The sequence below is a fragment of the Mizuhopecten yessoensis genome, unplaced genomic scaffold, assembly GCF_002113885.1.
Source record: "Mizuhopecten yessoensis strain PY_sf001 unplaced genomic scaffold, ASM211388v2 scaffold675, whole genome shotgun sequence".
Taxonomy (NCBI): domain Eukaryota; kingdom Metazoa; phylum Mollusca; class Bivalvia; order Pectinida; family Pectinidae; genus Mizuhopecten; species Mizuhopecten yessoensis.
This window is the reverse complement of record NW_018403665.1, coordinates 13,989-35,018: the sequence shown is the minus strand read 5'-3', so window position 1 is coordinate 35,018 and position 21,030 is coordinate 13,989. Positions and strand designations below refer to the sequence as shown.

The 21,030-nt window shown below is 39.8% G+C and overlaps 1 protein-coding gene across 3 annotated transcripts in view; it reads right to left on the bottom strand.

Annotated features, from left to right (window-relative positions):
- The window catches only part of LOC110451942 (diacylglycerol kinase zeta-like), a 79,416-nt gene that overhangs the window by 45,858 nt on the left and 12,528 nt on the right, over nt 1-21,030 (bottom strand). For all 3 annotated transcript variants that reach the window (XM_021500179.1, XM_021500194.1, XM_021500188.1), the window contains exons 4-9: nt 16,332-16,400; nt 16,132-16,164; nt 10,928-11,080; nt 3,149-3,387; nt 2,364-2,538; nt 403-637 (exon numbers count right to left, since the gene is read on the bottom strand). In XM_021500179.1, coding sequence (XP_021355854.1) covers nt 403-637; nt 2,364-2,538; nt 3,149-3,387; nt 10,928-11,080; nt 16,132-16,164; nt 16,332-16,400 — 904 coding nt within the window. The remainder of the gene's footprint in view (nt 1-402; nt 638-2,363; nt 2,539-3,148; nt 3,388-10,927; nt 11,081-16,131; nt 16,165-16,331; nt 16,401-21,030) is intronic.

The following is a 21,030-nucleotide window of genomic DNA, read 5'->3' as shown; positions in this document are numbered from 1 at the left end:
ATATATTTGTTATACAGTTTAGCAACAAAGTACCAATATTTATTTATTTGTTATATAGTTTAGCAACAAAGTACCAATATTGATTTATTTGTTATACAGTTTAGCAACAAAGTACCAATATTTATTTATTTGTTATACAGTTTAGCAACATAGTACCAATATTTATATATTTGTTATACAGTTTAGCAACAAAGCACCAATATTGATATATTTGTTATACAGTTTAGCAACAAAGTACCAACATTTATATATTTGTTATACAGTTTGGCAACATAGTACCAATATTTATATATTTGTTATACAGTTTAGCAACATAGCACCAATATTATCCAATATGTTAGTGAAAGACAGACACTATTTGATAACAGTATGATCAATAGAAGAACTGGGTGTAAACCGTACCTCGTGACTCGTGGAACTCCAAGGCTACTTGGGCATCAGCACCTAGACTGAAGTAGTTGTTGAATATTTTGAGAGGAAGCTGGTCTGTGACACCCTGATGATCTATCACTACCTCCTCTCCATCAATCTCCGCTTCCTCATTTGGCCGCACATCCACATTCCACCGGTCAAGTTGTACGAGTTGTCCCTCCTCCACATGACTTAGGACTTTTGTGATAGGTTCATCTGCATACCCCTATACAATAACAATATCTTCTGATCATAGAGGAAACACATGCTTAGATACACATGAGATTACTTACAAATCTTATAGGTCAATCATACAAGTTAACTGATATTATTTGTAATGCACACACATTTACTAATATTTAATCTTATGTCAAACATACAAGTTAACAAATCCAATATATCATAAACAAAGGTGTGAAAAACACAACTTTACTAACTAGAGAAACCGTTAATGAGCTCACAAAGGTATACCCTGTATTATCTTATCTAAATATTCACTCTGTTTGTAGGGCGTATAATAATAATATCTACATATGAATGAAGTAACAAAACAAGCCAACCAACATTTCATACACATCTACATATGAATAAAGTAACAAAACAACCCAACCAACATATCATACACACCTCCATACGAATGAAGTAACAAAACAACCCAACCAACATATCATACATATCTACATATGAATGAAGTAACAAAACAAGCCACCCAACATTTCATACACATCTACATAAGAATGAAGTAACAAAACAAGCCAACCAACATTTCATACACATCTATGAATGAAGTAACAAAACAACCAAACCAACATTTCATACACATCTACATATGAATGATGTAACAAAACAACCCAACCAACATTTCATACACATCAACATATGAATAAAGTAACAAAACAACCCAACTAACATTTCATACACATCTACATATGAATAAAGTAACAAAACAACCCAACCAACATTTCATGCACATCTACATATGAATGAAGTAACAAACCAAGCCAACCAACATTTCATACATAGCTACATATGAATGAAGTAACAAACCAAGCCAACCAACATTTCATACATAGCTACATATGAATGAAGTAACAAACCAAGCCAACCAACATTTCATACATATCTACATATGAATGAAGGAACAAAACAACCCAACCAACATTTCATACACATCAACATATGAATAAAGTAACAAAACAACCCAACTAACATTTCATACACATCTACATATGAATGAGTAACAAAACAACACAACCAACATTTCATACACATCTACATATGAATGATGTAACAAAACAACCCAACCAACATTTCATACACATATACATATGAATAAAGTAACAAAACAACCCAACCAACATATCATACATATCTACATATGAATGAAGCAACAAAACAACCCAACCAACATTTCATACACATCTACATATGAATAAAGTAACAAAACAACCCAACTAACATTTCATACACATCTACATATGAGGTCCCTTAGTTGTGTCGGGTCACAAAGCAAGGAAACACACAGCTTAGGAGGAGTTATGCTTACCAGGAGCAGAAATTTAAAGTAGCAAGGGTCATAACTCCAGGGATAGTTGTCCAATAGCTAGTTCTTTTTTTTATGCACATCTACATATGATTTGCGTTCACTTTGTGAAGTTGCAAAAAAATCCTAGGAACAATTAAGGAAGACTTTCACTTACAAGGCTTATGGAGCAGAAATTTAAACTTTCAAGGGCCATACAATGTTTCTCCAGGAAAAAAAGTCAAATCACAAATTCCATTCTTTATGCACATGTATATATGATGCATTTTTTCTGTGCCAAGTAACAAAAATATCACACAAAATGGTTAAGGAAGAGTTGTGTATCATGGATAGATGAATGAACAGCCGGACTAGGTGATCCTACCCCAGTTAAGAATTTGGGATACTGGTGGTATCTATATATACATACCCCACCCCAGTTGAGAGTGCGGGACAGGTCATTCCCCGTCCCCAAGGGCATGATGGCCACTGGTGGTGGGGGGTCCAGCCCCAAGCTATCTATCACAGATAAGATCCAACCCACTGTGCCATCTCCACCACACGCCAGAATCCGAAGGTTAGGCACTTTTTTATACAGGTCAAGTCTGCAACAAAATGGAGATATACAGACCCCACGATTACGATTAAGTTCTTCACAGATATGCTTCAAATATATATTTACAATAAAATACTTCAATGGACTTCAGGTACAGTGAAATCTATAAGTGAGCTTCAAGTACAGTTACATAATTCAGATGACCTTAAGTGCAGATAAATAATTCATATGACCTTAAGTGCAGTTAAATAATTAAGATGACCTTAAATACAGTTAAATAATTCAGATGACCTTAAGTACAGTTAAATAATTCAGATGACCTTCAGTACAGTTAAATAATTCAGATGACCTTCAGTACAGTTAAATAATTCAGATGACCTTAAGTACAGTTAATTAATTCAGATGACCTTAACTACAGTGAAATAATTCAGATGACCTTCAGTACAGTTAAATAATTCAGATGACCTTCAGTACAGTTAAATAATTCAGATGACCTTCAGAACAGTGAAATAATGTTGTTGTATTATTTGCTGCCTATCTGTATCAATAGGTTTTGTTGATAAGATATAATTTTTCTCTATTCCAAACACAACAATTAAAGAAAACTAACTCCAAATTTGGTCATTCTTTGGTCTTTCTACACAAGAAAACCTACATACCCAGGCTTTGGTCCTCCCTGGGTTAAGTCAAACACTTGGCGGGGGTTGAGCCACCAGTTAAACTTGTGCATGAGTTTTGCCCCTTGATTGCCACCACTCTTTGGGTTGATAAACACTAGTAAAGGCTTCAGGAGTGGTGAAGGGATTGGTTTTATGATAAAATGGCGATTGTCATCTTTGTTTTTCTTTTTCTTCACAGAAGATCTCCTTTTCTTTCGTAAAGATGATTTGAAAGAACCCTGAAATTCAAAACGAAAGGTATTACACTATTATACTACTGTTTATAACACCCCTTAATACAGTCACCCATTGATACATTCACTCATTAATATATCCATACAAATATTCACAATACATAATCTATTAATTGGTTTGGTTGGGTTTGGTTATTTAAGGATGAGCCAGGTTTAAGTTGTGGAGGAAAACCTGAGTACCTGCATAAAAACCACCAACATCCAGCAAGTACATGGCAACTGCCTCAGGAACCCGCGACCCAGTGGGGGAGGGCTAGTGATCATGGGCAGTAGCTGTGCCATTATACAGTACACAAATACCACAGAAACTGTGTCAATGGGTTAAATATGAGTTGTATAGGTGTGTAAGTGGGTTGCTATGGTTGGTTTGTCATAGTGGGTTGTTGTGGCTGGTTTGTCAGAGTGTTGTTATAGTGGGTTGTTATGGTTGGTTTGTTATAGTGGGTTGTTATGGTTAGTTTGTCAGAGGTTGTTATAGTGGGTTGTTATGGTTGGTTTGTCATAGTGGGTTGTTGAGGCTCTTTTGTCAGAGGGTTGTTATAGTGGGTTTTTGTGGTTTGTTTGTCAGAGGGTTGTTATATTTGGTTGTTATGGTTGGTTTGTCAGAGGGTTGTTAAAGTGGGTTGTTGTGGTTGGTTTGTCAGAGGTTGTTTTAGTGGTTTGTAATGGTTCGTTTGTCAAAGTGTTTCTATAGTGGGTTGTTATGGTTGGTTTGTCAGAGGGTTGTTATAATGGGTTTGTCAGTCAGGGGGTTGTTATAGTGGGTTATTATGGGTGGTTTGTCAGAGGGTTGTTATAGTGGGTTGTCGTGGTTGGTTTGTTAAAGTGGGTTGTAATGGTTAGTTTGTCAGAGGTTGTTATAGTGGGTTGTTATGGTTGGTTTGTCATAGTGGGTTGTTATGGTTAGTTTGTCAGAGGGTTGTTATAGTGGGTTGTTATGGTTGGTTTGTCAGAGGTTGTTATAGTGGGTTGTTGTGGTTTGTTTGGCAGAGGGTTGTGATAGTGGGTTGTTGTGGCTGGTCATAGGGTTTTGTAATGGTTCGTTTGTCAAAGTGTTTCTATAGTGGGTTGTTATGGTTGCTTTGTCATAGTGGGTTGTTATAGTTAGTTTGTCAGAGGGTTGTATAGTGGGTTGTTATGGTTGGTTTTTCAGAGGGGTGTTATAATGGGTTTGTCAGTCAGGGGGTTGTTATAGGGGGTTATTATGGGTGGTTTGTCAGAGTGTTGTTATAGTGGGTTGTCGTGAGTGGTTTGTCATAGTGGGTTGTTATGGTTAGTTTGTCAGAGGTAGTTATAGTGGGTTGTTGTGGTAAGTTTGTCAGAGGGTTGTTATAGTAGGTTGTTGTGGCTGGTTTGGCAGAGGGTCGTTATATTTGGTTGTTATGGTTGGTTTGTCAGAGGGTTGTTATGGTTAGTTTGTCAGAGGTAGTTATAGTGGGTTGTTGTGGTTGGTTTGTTATAGTGGGTTGTCATGGTTAGTTTGTCAGAGGGTGTTATAGTGGGGTGTTATGGTTGGTTTGTCATAGGGGGTTGTTATGGTTAGTTTGTCAGAGGTTGTTATAGTGGGTTGTCGTGGTTGGTTTGTCATAGTGGGTTGTTGTGGCTGGTTTGTCAGAGGGTTGTTATAGTGGGTTGTTATGGTTGGTTTGTTATAGGGTTGTTTTGGTTTGTTTGTCAGAGGTTGTTTTAGTGGGTTGTTATGGTTAGTTTGTCAGAAATTGTTATAGGGGGTTGTTATGGTTGGTTTGTCAGAGGGTTGTTATAATGGGTTTGTCAGAGGGTTGCTATAGTGGGTTCGTCAGAGGGATGTTATAGTGGGTTGTTGTGGTTGGTTTGTCATAGTGGGTTGTTATAGTGGGTTGTTATGGTTGGTTTGTCAGAGGTTGTTAAAGTGGGTTGTTGTGGTTGGTTTGTTATAGTGGGTTGTTATAGTGGTTTGCTATGGTTGGTTTGTTAGAGGGTTGTTATAGTGGGTTGTTATAGTTGGTTTGTTATAGTGGGTTGTTATGGTTAGTTTGTCAGAAATTGTTATAGGGGGTTGTTATGGTTGGTTTGTCAGAGGGGTGTTATAGTGGGTTGTTATAGTTGGTTTGTTATAGTGGGGTGTTATGGTTGGTTTGGTATAGTGGGTTGTTATAGTGGGGTGTTATGGTTGGTTTGTCAGAGGTTGTTAAAGTGGGTTGTTGTGGTTGGTTTGCCAGAGGTTGTTTTAGTGGTTTGTAATGGTTCGTTTGCCAGAGTGTTTTTATAGTGGGTTGTTATGGTTGGTTTGTCAGAGGGTTGTTATTGCGCGTTGTTATGGTTGGTTTGTCATAGTGGGTTGTTGAGGCTCTTTTGTCAGAGGGTTGTTATAGTGGGTTGTTATGGTTGGTTTGTCAGAGGTTGTTAAAGTGGGTTGTTGGGGTTGGTTTGTCAGAGGGTTGTTATTGTGGGTTGTTATGGTTGGTTTGTTATAGTGGGTTGTTATAGTGGGTTGTTATGGTGGGTTTGTTAGAGGGTTGTTATATTTGGTTGTTATGGTTGGTTTGTCAGAGGGTTGTCATAGTGGGTTGTTGTGGTTGGTTTGGCAGAGGGTTGTTATAATGCGGTTGTCAGAGGGTTGTTACAGTGGGTTCGTCAGAGGGATTTTATAGTGGGTTGTTGTGGTTGGTTTGTCAGAGGGTTGTTATAGTGGGTTGTTGTGGTTTGTTTGTCGGAGGGTTGTTATTGTGGGTTGTTATGGTTGGTTTGTCAGAGGGGTGTTATAGTGGGTTGTTATAGTTGGTTTGTTATAGTGGGTTGTTATGGTTGGTTTGGTATAGTGGGTTGTTATAGTGGGTTGTTATGGTGGGTTTGTTAGAGGGTTGTTATATTTGGTTGTTATGGTTGGTTTGTCAGAGGTTGTTAAAGTGGGTTGTTGTGGTTGGGTTGTCAGAGGGATGTTGTTGTGGGTTGTTATGGTTGGGTTGTCAGAGGGTTGTTATTGTGGGTTGTTATGGTTGGTTTGTTATAGTGGGTTGTTATAGTGGGTTGCTATGGTTGGTTTGTTAGAGGGTTGTTATAGTGGGTTGTTGTGGCTGGTCATAGGGTTTTGACCGTGAGTTGTTACAGTGAGTTGTCAGTATAAACCCTCAGTAACTTGTTATAGTATATGTGAGACCACTTTTGCTAACTTTATTGATTGAAGTCTGGACAAAACAGGGACAATATCCTCTAGCATATATTCATTGACAGATTTATTTTTAAGAGATTGTTCTCATCACATAAATCCAAAAAAATCCTGACTCTAAATGTTATTCAGAACCCAAATGACTGGACTAACGAGGTCTCACTACAATATATATGCATGGTTACTGAGACAGCCTACCACGCCATCAACACTTACTACAAGATCAATACCAGCCAGGAATATTAGCATAAATAATCTACAACAAGTAAACCCTGACACAAAGTTTTCATTCTAGTTGCTGTCTTACATGCATTTGATCAACAAAACAAACATAAGACAAGTAACAATAATCTATTTTCAACATATAACACGTCTGGTGGTACTCAGTATAAACACAACACATATATATACAACACACAATCACAAGTCTGGTGCTACTCGGTACAAACACAACACATATAACACACAATCACAAGTCTGGTGGTACTCGGTACAAACACAACACATACAACACACAATCACAAGTCTGGTGGAACTCAGTACAAACACAACACATACAACACACAATCACAAGTCTGGTGGTACTCAGTACAAACACAACACATACAACACACAATCACACGTCTGGTGGTACTCAGTACAAACACAACACATACAACACACAATCACACGTCTGGTGGTACTCAGTACAAACACAACACATACAACACACAATCACGAGTCTGGTGGTACTCGGTACAAACACAACACATACAACACCCACACAATCACTCAACACTTATCTGGTACACATTACAACCACAATTTGAAGACTTTATGCTTCTGAAACATAACCTGGTAGATTTCCATTCATTCCCATGGTGACATTACCAAAGAGGCTTATGGGAGAGGAAGCTGCCAGGTAAATTGACACCTGGATGATAGGTAAGGACACATTCTAGTTTACATTTCACATTTCTTGTTTCATCTATAGTGTCCGCTAGGGTAAGATATTTTTTTAAACACAAGAGAAACAATTTCATTCAAGAAACATCAATTCTTTTTCCTGATGTATATCAAAAAAGAAGGTATCCTCTTCAGTTGATAAAACAGTCGGAATAAAGCTTTAAAGTCACCTGCATCTGATTTTTATCGAATGGCCATGCTTTGAACATTAAAAAAGAACAGACATAATTGAATATCATATTCCCGCAATATATTGGTGAAAGGGAGAAATACTATGTATAACCTGTTGCTGGGTGAGATTGTGTTATCATCCAAGGGCTAGGATTCTGGGTGAGATTGTGTTATCATCCGAGGGCTAGGTTTCTGGGTGAGATTGTGTTATCATCCGAGGGCTAGGATTCTGGGTGAGATTGTGTTATCATCCGCGGGGTTGGATTCTGGGTGAGATTGTGTTATCATCCGAAGGCTAGGTTACTGGGAGAGATTGTGTTATCATCCGAGGGCTAGGATTCTGTAACATAATGCTGAATAGGGAGCAGGCTGAGGTTGGTATGTTTTATAAGTATCCGGTCTGGTATAACTATCTGATATGGTCTTTGTACTACTCAAACTAATTAACATTTTTATGTGTGAACAATGTAGTCTGTGCTGATATTTTAGAGAAGAAATATTTATTTGGGGAAAAACATAGCACTCCATGCCCGTTTGAGGATGGGAGATCACTCTGGCTCTGTCATCGAGATATGGGTCAGGTGACAGTAGGGAGGGCGGTATATTGGAATCGTTTGTTTTGGAGCTACAAAGATGGTGTAGGTATTGTTTATGAATACTTAAGTTATGGTAATAATTAATGAAATTTCATTTCATATTAAATCATACTGCAATCACTTGATGATAATTCCAACCAAGTTTGAATGCTTTCACACTGAAAATAAGCAAAATATACCCCAAAGTGTTATATCCCTATACTTAATCACAACTGATGGCTGACAATGTCTGAAAAACGACAATCGCAATAAATCAACTGACACTTCATCTAAGGTGACCTAAAATATTGAAAAAAATAACAAAGTAATCAAAGAAGAACAACTAAATTGGTTTCTGAACCAAACTAATTCCTATCCTAATAGAATAAAATGCCTAGACTTACTAATGCAGTAATTTTTGTTATACTAGTTTCATAATGATTTCTGTGAAGTACACTTTGTTAACATTGAGTTAGTTGTATAGGTCTATACATTCATAGCTTTAACACAACCATGTTACAAAACAGGCAAACAGATCTCTATACCATACAGATCTCTATATCATACAGATCTCTATACCATACAGATCTCTATACCAAACAGATCTCTACACCAAACAGATCTCTATACCATACAGATCTCTACACCAAACAGATCTCTATACCATACATATCTCTTTACCATACAGATCTCTACACCAAACAGATCTCTATACCATACAGATCTCTACACCATACAGATCTCTACACGAAACAGATCTTTACACCATACAGATCACTATACCAAACAGATCTCTATACCATACAGATCTCTACACCAAACAGATCTCTATACCATACAGATCTCTACACCATACAGATCTCTACACCATACAGATCTCTATACCATACAGATCTCTATACCATACAGATCTCTATACCAAACAGATCTCTATACCAAACAGATCTCACCACCAAACAGATCTCTATACCAAACAGATCTCTATACCAAACAGATCTCTACACCAAACAGATCTATACACCAAACAGATCTATACACCATACAGATCTCTATACCATACAGATCTCTACACCAAACAGATCTCTATACCATACAGATCTCTATACCATACAGATCTCTACACCAAACAGATCTCTATACCATACAGATCTCTATACCATACAGATCTCTACACCAAACAGATCTCTATACCATACAGATCTCTATACCATACAGATCTCTACACCAAACAGATCTCTATACCATACAGATCTCTATACCATACAGATCTATACACCAAACAGATCTCTATACCATACAGATCTCTATACCATACAGATCTCTACACCAAACAGATCTCTATACCATACAGATCTCTATACCATACAGATCTCTACACCAAACAGATCTCTATACCATACAGATCTCTATACCATACAGATCTCTACACCAAACAGATCTCTATACCATACAGATCTCTATACCATACAGATCTCTACACCAAACAGATCTCTATACCATACAGATCTCTATACCATACAGATCTCTACACCAAACAGATCTCTATACCATACAGATCTCTATACCATACAGATCTCTACACCAAACAGATCTCTATACCATACAGATCTCTATACCATACAGATCTCTACACCAAACAGATCTCTATACCATACAGATCTCTATACCATACAGATCTCTACACCAAACAGATATCTACACCATACAGATCTCTATACCATACAGATCTCTATACCAAACAGATCTCTACACCAAACAGATCTCTACACCAAACATATTTCTATACCAAACCGATCTCTATACCATACAGATCTCTATACCAAACAGATCTCTATACCATACAGATCTCTACACCAAACAGATCTCTAAACCAAACAGATCTCTTTACCATACATATCTCTACACCAAACAGATCTCTATACCATACAGATCCCTACACCAAACAGATCTCTTTACCAAACAGATCTCTACACCAAACAGATCTCTACACTAAATAGATCTATACACCATACAGATCTCTACACCATACAGCTTTCTACACAAACAGATCTCTACACCAAACAGATCTCTACACCATACAGATCTCTACACCACACAGATCTCTATACCATACAGATCTCTATACCATACATATCTCTATACCAAACAGATCTCTACACCAAACAGATCTCTATACCATACAGATCCCTACACCAAACAGATCTCTACACCAAACAGATCTCTACACCAAACAGATCTCTATACCATACAGATCTCTACACCAAACAGATCTCCACACCAAACAGATCTCAAACAGATCTCTATACCATACAGATCTCTATACCATACATATCTCTACACCAAACAGATCTCTATACCAAACAGATCTCTACACTATACAGATCTCAACACCAAACAGATCTCTACACCAAACAGATCTCTACACTAAATAGATCTCTACACCATACAGATCTCTACACCATACAGCTATCTACACAAACAGATCTCTACACCATACCGATCTCTACACCATACAGCTATCTACACAAACAGATCTCTACACAAAACAGATCTCTACACCATACAGATATCTACACCATACATATCTCTAAAGAAACAGATCTCTACAGAAAACAGATCTCTACACCAAACAGATCCCTACACCAAACAGATGAAAGGTCATATTGACCACAAGTAATACACTTACTTTCTTTGGCAATTTGATGATCCAAGATGGGGGTACGATGAGAGCCTGATGGGGCCCAAGGGAGCACTGCTCCTCTATCTGCTGCATCATAAAGCAGGAGACTTTGTTGTGGTACGCTGCTTTACACCACGAACAGCTGATGGCAATTATTTCCTGGAATGTAAATTAATCTTCTTCATAATGACCTGGTTAGATACGTGTCCTCTTTAAATGCTAACCTCGATATATATGTTTATTGTCTAAACACTTACCTGGTTAAATATCTGTAGTCTCGAAATACTGGACTGGTTAAATACCTGTAGTCTCTAAACACTGGATTGGTTAAATACCCGTAGTCTCTAAACACTGGACTGGTTAAATGCCTGTAGTCTCTAAACACTGGACTGGTTAAATACCTGTAGTCTCTAAACACTGGATTGGTTAAATACCTGTAGTCTCTAAACACTGGACTGGTTAAATGCCTGTAGTCTCTAAACACTGGATTGGTTAAATACCTGTAGCCTCTAAACACTGGACTGGTTAAATTCCTGTAGTCTCTAAACACTGGACTGGTTAAATACCCGTACTCCCTTAACACTGACCTGGTTAAATACCTGTAGTCTCTAAACACTGGACTGGTTAATACCTGTAGTCTTTAAACACTGGACTGGTTAAATACCTGTAGTCTCTAAACACTGGACTGGTTAAATACCTGTAGTCTCTAAACACTTGACTAGTTAAATGCCTGTAGTCTCTAAACACTGGATTGGTTAAATACCTGTAGTCTCTAAACACTGACCTGGTTAAATACCTGTAGTCTCTAAACACTGGACTGGTTAAATACCCGTACTCCCTTAACACTGACCTGGTTAAATACCTGTAGTCTCTAAACACTTACCTGGTTAAATACCCGTAGTCTCTAAACACTGGACTGGTTAAAAACCCGTAGTCTCTAGACCCTGGACTGGTCAAATACCTGTACTCCCTAAACACTGACCTGGTTAAATACCTGTAGTCTCTAAACAGTTACCTGGTTAAATACCCATAGTCTCTAAACACTGGATTGGTTAAATATCTGTAGTCTCTAAACACTGGACTGGTTAAAAACCTGTAGTCTCTAAACCCTGGACTGGTCAAATACCTGTAGTTTCAAAACACTGGACTAGTTAAATGCCTATAGTCTCTAAACACTGGACTGGTCAAATACCTGTAGTCTCTAAACACTGGACTAGTTAAATGCCTGTAGTCTCTAAACACTTACCTGGTTAAATACCTGTAGTCTCTAAACACTGGACTAGTTAAATACATGTAGTCTCTAAACACTAACATGGTTAAATACCTGTAGTCTCTAAACACTTACCTGGTCAAATACTTGTACTCTCTAAACAATGACCTGGTTAAATACCTGTAGTCTCTAAACACTGGACTGGTGGTTAAATACCTGTAGTCTCTAAACACTGGACTAGTGAAATACCTGTACTCCCTAAACACTGACCTGGTTAAATACCTGTAATCTCTAAACACTTATCTGGTTATATTTTTGTACTCATGTCCTCTCTAAACACTAACTTGGTGAGATATGTGTACTCATGTACTGTCTAAACACTAACCTGGTTAGATATATATGTACTCATGTACTCTCTAGACTCTAACCTGGTTAGATATGTGTACTCACGTACCCTCTGAACACTAACCTGGTTAGATACATGTACTCTCTTAACACTGACCTGGTTAAATACTTGTACTATCTTAACATTTACCAGGTCAAATACCTGTACTCTCTAAACACTAACCTGGTTAGATATGTGTACTTTTGTATTCTCTAAACACTAACCTGGTTAGATATGTGTACTCATGTAATCTCTAAACACTAACTTGGTTAGATATGTGTACTCATGTACTCTCTGAACACTAACCTGGTTAGATACATGTACTCTCTTAACACTGACCTGGTTAAATACTTGTACTATCTTAACATTTACCAGGTCAAATACCTGTACTCTCTAAACACTAACCTGGTTAGATATGTGTACTTATGTACTCTCTAAACACTAACCTGGTTAGATATGTGTACTCATGTAATCTCTAAACACTAACTTGGTTAGATATGTGTACTCATGTACTCTCGAAACACTGACCTGGTAAGATATATGTACTCTCTAAACACTGACCTGGTTAGATATGTGTACTCACGTAATCTTGAAACACTGACCTGGTTAGATGCATGTACACTCAAACCACTGACCTGATGAAATGCTTAAATTCTTTAAGCATATTTTAATTTAAAACCTTTCTTTAGTATCGTCAAAGTTGTAATTGTACTCTAAACATTGTAATTGTGTATCTTTATGATCACCGTCTAGTTTGTAAATCTCTAAATACCATCCAAAATAAAGAGTAAATCACATTTGTCCATGGCTTTTAAAAAAAAAAAAAGGAATTGTTAAGACAAATTTAATTACCGAAATAAAAGCACCACCGCTCATGTGTGTTTGAATTGTAGGTATAAGTGTCTTTAAAGATGGGTTTATGATGTTTCTATTCACACAATAAAGAAGTGCAATCTCAGATGTCAGATAAACCCATATGTGTTACCTTTATTAACAAAATCATTCATAAAATGTCCATTATCAACATTGTATCATTGTTCCAGTAAACTACTTAAATTGAAAATGGTCTGTTTTCACCTCAACCTTGACCTGGCCAGTTATCTGCAGATACCAGTACAAACAATCCCACAAACTGAATGGCTGGCTGGTTGTCAGGAGATTCACTTAGCTGCTTTGTGAGGGGGAATTCACTTAATGGCTGACTGGTTGTCAGGAGATTCACTTAGCTGCTGAGTGATTGTGAGGGAATGCACTTAATGGCTGACTGGTTGTCAGGAGATTCACTTAGCTGCTGAATGATTGTGAGGGAATTCATTTAATGGCTGACTGGTTGTCAGGAGATTCATTTAACTGCTGACTGATTGTGAGGGATTTCACTGAATGGCTGACTGGTTGTCAGGAAATTCACTTAAGTGCTGACTGGTTGTCAGGGGAATCACTTAACTGCTGACTGATTGTCAGGGAATTAACTGAATGGCTGGCTTGTTGTCAGAGAATTCACTTAACTTCTGACTGATTGTCAGGGAATTCAATTAATGGTGGACTGGTTGTCAGATAATTCACTTAATAGCTGACTGGTTGTCGGGGGATTCACTCAATAGCTGACTAATTGTCGGGGGATTCACTTAATATCTGGGTGGTTGTCAGGAGATTCACTTAATGGCTGACTGGTAGTCAGGGGAATCACTTAATGGCTGGCTGGTCGTCAGGGGATTCACTAACTGGCTGACTGGTTGTCAGGGGATAAACTTAATGGCTGACTGGTTGTCAGGGGAATCACTTAATGGCTGACTGGTTATCAGGGGAATCACTAACTGGCTGACTGGTTGTCAGGGGATAAACTTAACTGCTGACTGGTTGTGAGGGGATTCATTAAATGGCTGACTAGTTGTCAGGGATTTAACTTAATTGCTGACTGGTTGTCAGGGGATTCACTTAATTGCTGACTGGTTGTCAGGGGAATCACTTAATGGCTGACTGGTTGTCAGGGGAATCACTAACTGGCTGACTGGTTGTCAGGGGATTCACTTAATGGCTGACTGTTTGTCAGGGGAATCACTTAATTGCTGACTGTTTGTCAGGGGATTCACTTAATGGTTGACTGGTTGTCAAGAGATTTACTTAATGGCTGACTGGTTGTCAGGATATTCACTTAATTGTTGACTGGTTGTCAGGGGAATCACTTACTGGCTGACTGGTTGTCAGGGGATAAACTTAATGGCTGACTGGTTGTCAGGGGAATCACTAACTGGCTGACTGGTTGTCAGGGGATAAACTTAATTGCTGACTGGTTGTCAGGGGATTCATTAAATGGCTGACTGGTTGTCAGGGATTTAACTGAATTGCTGACTGGTTGTCAGGGGATTCACTTAATGGTTGACTGGTTGTCAAGAGATTTACTTAATGGCTGACTGGTTGTCAGGATATTCACTTAATTGTTGACTGGTTGTCAGGGGAATCACTTAATGGCTGACTGGTTGTCAGGGGAATCACTAACAGGCTGACTGGTTGTCAGGGGATAAATTTAATGGCTGACTGGTTGTAAGGGGAATCACTTAATTGCTGACTGTTTGTCAGGGGATTCACTGAACTACTGACTGGTTGTCGTTGAATTTACTAAATGGCCGACTGGTTGTCGGGCGATCCACTTTATGGCTGACTTGTTGTCAGGAGAATCACGTAATAGTTGACTTGCTGGTTGGGAAATCACTTAATGGCTGACTGGTTGTCGGGGGATTTACTAAATGGCTGACTGGTTGTTAGGGGATTCACTTGATTGCTGACTGGTTGTCAGGGTAATCACTAAATATCAGACTGGTTGTCAGGGGGTTCACTTAATGGCCTACTTGTTGTCAGGGGAATCACTTAATGATTGACTGGTTGTGAGGGGATTCACTTAATGGTTGACTGGTTGCCAGGGGAATCACTTAATTGCTGACTGGTTGTCAGAGGATTCACTTAATTGCTGACTGGTTGTCAGGGGAATCACTTAATTGCTTACTGGTTGTCAGGGGAATCACTAACTGGCTGACTGATTGTCAGAGGATTCACTTAATTGCTGACTGGTTGTCAGGGGAATCACTTAATTGCTTACTGGTTGTCAGGGGATTCACTTAATTGCTGACTGGTTGTCAGGGGATTCACTTAATTGTTGACTGGTTGTCAGGGGATCCCAGAAAGATCTATACACAAAACAAGAGGCCCAATGGGCCAGCATCGATCACCTGGTATTAATTTCACACTTGTAACCTTAAATATAGGTCAAGGTCATTAATTAGAACAAACTTAGTAGGCCTTTACCCCAGCATGGGTAGTGCTTCATCCCAGCATAATACTGGCCAAATATCATCAACTTGGGCCTTTTGGTTATTCAGAAGAAGTCATTTAAAGATTTTGAACATATTTGACCCATGTGACCTTGAATATATGTCAAGGTCATTCATTTGAACAAACTTGGTAGCCCATTATCAAAGCATGCTACTTGCATTCGGGCCAGGTGAGATAAAAAATTCTTAAGTGGATTTCATGAACATCAATAATTAAACTTATGTTTATGTAGCACAATCACAAGGTAAAGGTTCAACATAAAATTAAATAAAATTAGAAGGCACTTACTTTGCTTTGGAAAGCGAATCGCTGTTGGAATGACTAAAAAAGAAATAACAATGAGTTAGTAAGAAAATTGTAAATAGATCTTTATCTAATAAGAAGTTTGAAGTCATAAACAAGTATCTTCCTGATGTTTGCATTCATAAATATTCTATGAAGACAGGCAGTATGTGAAGACTGTTATAAGATGAGTTTCTCTATTATACCTTTCCACACTGTTTACATTTGCCCTCCTGGCGACGTCTGTGGACCCAATGGTGACGCATGGAAGTTTGCTGAAAAATACATGAAATTATGACAATTAAAGCTGAAATAGTTAGTTACAGGCCCTCAGGTCATTTAATTGGACAAACTTGATAGTCCTTTATCCAAGCATGCTTCAAACAAACTATCAAGACTGGAGACCTCTTGGTTACTCTGTTTTTTATTTCAACAAATTAATAGCCCTTCATCCAAGCAAGAAACAGGCCATATATCCCGACTGTAGGTATCACTGTTTGTTAGAAGAGATCATATCAAGATGTTTACAAATACCTTTACTCCAAATGTAAGTCGATGTCACTTATTAGAAAACTCAACTTTTATAGTTTTAGAGATAGTATGGATTATAATTCATCTGAAAATATTGTTTGAAATTTAACTTATTCAACTCCTGTGACCTTGAATTACAGGAGAACAAGGAGACACCTGTTACAGAGTAGCTGTATCACACAGTCTGGAGTACAAGGAGACACTTGTTACAGAGTAGCTGTATCACACAGTCTGGAGTACAAGGAGACACCTGTTACAGTGTAGCTGTATCTAAGTCGGGAATACAAACAGACACCTGTTACAGAGTAGCTGTGTTACACAGTGGAGAGTACAAAGAGACACCTGTTACAGTGTAGCTGTATCACACAGTCTGGAGCACAAGGAGACACCTGTTACAGTGTCGCTGTCACACAGTCTTGAGTACAAGAAGACACCTGTTACAGTGTTGCTGTGTCCCACAGTTGGGAGTACAAGGAGACCCCTGTTACTCTGTAGCTGCATCACATAGTGGGGAGTACAAGGAGACACTTGTTACAGTGTAGCTGTGTTATACAGTTGGGAGTACAAGGAGTAGCTGTGTTACACAGTGGAGGGTACAAAGAGACACCTGTTACAGTGTAGCTGTGCCACACAGTGGGGAGTACAAGGAGACAACTGTTACTGTATCTAAGTCGGGAATACAAACAGACACCTGTTACCGAGTAGCTGTGTTACACAGTGGAGAGTACAAAGAGCCACCTGTTACAGTGTAGCTGTATCTAAGTCGGGAATACAAACAGGCACCTGTTACAGAGTAGCTGTATCACACAGGCTGGAGTACAAGGAGACACCTGTTACAGTATAGCCGTCACACAGTCTGGAGTACAAGAAGACACCTGTTACAGTGTTGCTGTGTTACATCGTCGGAAGGACAAGGAGACACCTGTTACTCTGTAGCTGGAGTAGCTGTATCACACAGTCTGGAGCACAAGGAGACACCTGTTACTCTGTAGCTGGAGTAGCTGTATCACACAGTCTGGAGTACAAGGTGACACTTGTTACAGAGTAGCTGTGTTACACAGTGGGGAGTACAAGGAGTTACCTGTTACAGTGTAGCTGTGTTACAGAGTCTGGAGTACAAGGAGACAGCTGTATCTAAGTCGGGAATACAAACAGACACCTGTTACAGAGCAGCTGTGTTACACAGTGGAGAGTACAAAGAGACACCTGTAACAGTGTAGCTGTTTCACACAGTCTGGAGTACAAGGAGACCCTTGTTACAGAGTAGCTGTATCACGCAGTCTGTAGTACAAGGAGACACTTGTTACAGAGGAGCTGTGTTACACAGTGGGTAGTACAAAAAGACACTTGTTACAGTGTAGCTGTGTCACACACTGGGGAGTACAAGGAGACACTTGTTACAGAGTAGCTGTATCACGCAGTCTGTAGTACAAGGAGACACTTGTTACAGTGAAGCTGTATCACACAGTTGGGAGTACAAGGAGACCCCTGTTACTCTGTAGCTGCATCACACAGGGGGGAGTACAAGGAGAACCTTGAATTACAGGAGAACAAGGAGACACCTGTTACAGTGTCGCTGTCACACAGTCTTGAGTACAAGGAGACACCTGTAACAGTGTAGCTGTATCACACAGTCTGTAGTACAAGGAGACACTTGTTACAGAGGAGCTGTGTTACACAGTGGGTAGTACAAAAAGACACTTGTTACAGTGTAGCTGTGTTATACAGTTGGGAGTACAAGGAGTAGCTGTGTTACACAGTGGAGGGTACAAAGAGACACCTGTTACAGTGTAGCTGTATCTAAGCCGGGCATACAAACAGACACCTGTTACAGAGCAGCTGTGTTACACAGTGGAGAGTACAAAGAGCCACCTGTTACAGTGTAGCTGTACCACACAGTCTGGAGTACAAGGAGACCCCTGTTACAGTGTAGCTGTGTTACACAGTGGAGAGTACAAAGAGCCACCTGTTACAGTGTAGCTGTACCACACAGTCTGGAGTACAAGGAGACCCCTGTTACAGTGTAGCTGTGTTACAGAGTCGGGAGGACAAGGAGACACCTGTTACTCTGTAGCTGGAGTAGCTGTATCACACAGTCTGGAGAACAAGGAGACACTTGTTACAGAGGAGCTGTGTTACACAGTGGGTAGTACAAAAAGACACTTGTTACAGTGTAGCTGGGTCACACTGTCGGGGGTACAAGGAGACACCTGTTTCTCTGTAGCTGCATCACACAGTCTGGAGTACAAGGTGACACTTGTTACAGAGTAGCTGTGTTACACAGTGGGGAGTACAAAGAGACACCTGTTGCAGTGTAGCTGTATCACACAGTCTGTAGTACAAGGAGACACTTGTTACAGCGTAGCTGTGTTACACAGTGGGTAGTACAAAAAGACACTTGTTACAGTGTAGCTGTCACACAGTGGGAGTACAAGGAGACATTTGTTACAGTGTAGCTGTGTTACAGAGTCTGGAGTACAAGGAGACAGCTGTATCTAAGTCGGGAATACAAACAGACACCTGTTACCGAGTAGCTGTGTTACACAGTGGAGGGTACAAAGAGACACCTGTTACAGTGTAGCTGTGTCAAACTGTCGGGAGTACAAGGAGACACTTGTTACAGTGTAGCCATGTCACACACTAGGGAGTACAAGGAGACACTTATTATAGTGTAGCTGTGTTACACAGTGGGGAGTACAAGGAGTTACCTGTTACAGTGTAGCTGTGTTACAGAGTCGGGGGTACAAGGAGACACCTGTTTCTCTGTAGCTGCATCACACAGTCTGGAGTACAAGGAGACAATTGTTACAGAGTAGCTGTATCACGCAGTCTGTAGTACAAGGAGACACTTGTTACAGTGAAGCTGTATCACACAGTTGGGAGTACAAGGAGTCACCTGTTACAGTGTAGCTGGGTCACAGATACTGGAGTACAACGAGACACCTGTTACAGTGTAGCTGTGTTACAGAGTCTGGAGTACAAGGAGACCCCTGTTACAGTGTAGCTGTTTCACACAGTCTGGAGTACAAGGAGACAATTGTTACAGAGTAGCTGTATCACGCAGTCTGTAGTACAAGGAGACACTTGTTACAGCGTAGCTGTGTTACACAGTGGGTAGTACAAAAAGACATTTGTTACAGTGTAGCTGTGTTATACAGTTGGGAGTACAAGGAGACACTTGTTACAGTGTAGCTGTGTTATACAGTTGGGAGTACAAGGAGACAACTGTTACTGTATCTAAGTCGGGAATACAAACAGAAACCTGTTACAGAGTAGCTGTGTTACACAGTGGGGAGTACAAAGAGACACCTGTTGCAGTGTAGCTGTATCACACAGTCTGGAGCACAAGGAGACACCTGTTACAGTGTCGCTGTCACACAGTCTTGAGTACAAGGAGACACCTGTAACAGTGTAGCGGTGTCACACAGTCTGGAGGAGACACTTGTTACAGAGTAGCTGTGTTACACAGTGGAGGGTACAAAGAGACACCTGTTACAGTGTAGCTGTGCTACACAGTTGGTAGTACAAGGAGACACCTGTTACTGTGTAGCTGTCACACAGTCTTGAGTACAAGAAGACACCTGTTACAGTGTTGCTGTGTCACACAGTTGAGAGTACAAGGAGACATTTGTTACAGTGTAGCTGTGTTACACAGTGGAGAGTACAAAGAGCCACCTGTTACAGTGTAGCTGTATCTAAGTCGGGAATACAAACAGACACCTGTTACAGAGTAGCTGTGTTACACAGTGGAGAGTACAAAGAGCCACCTGTTACAGTGTAGCTGTACCACACAGTCTGGAGTACAAGGAGTCACCTGTTACAGTGTAGCTGTGTTACAGAGTCGGGGGTACAAGGAGACACCTGTTACAGTATAGCCGTCACACAGTCTGGAGTACAAGAAGACACCTGTTACAGTGTTGCTGTGTCCCACAGTTGGGAGTACAAGGAGACACTTGTTACAGAGGAGCTGTGTTACACAGTGGGTAGTACAAAAAGACATTTGTTACAGTGTAGCTGTGTTACAGAGTCGGGAGGACAAGGAGACACCTGTTACTCTGTAGCTGCCTCACACAGTGGGGAGTACAAGGAGACAACTGTTACTGTATCTAAGTCGGGAATACAAACAGACACCTGTTACAGAGCAGCTGTGTTACACAGTGGAGAGTACAAAGAGCCACCTGTTACAGTGTAGCTGTACCACACAGTCTGGAGTACAAGGAGACCCCTGTTACTCTGTAGCTGCATCACATAGTGGGGAGTACAAGGAGACACTTGTTACGGTGTAGCTGTGTTACACAGTGGGGAGTACAAAGAGACACCTGTTGCAGTGTAGCTGTGTCACACTGTCGGGAGTACAAGGAGACACTTGTTACG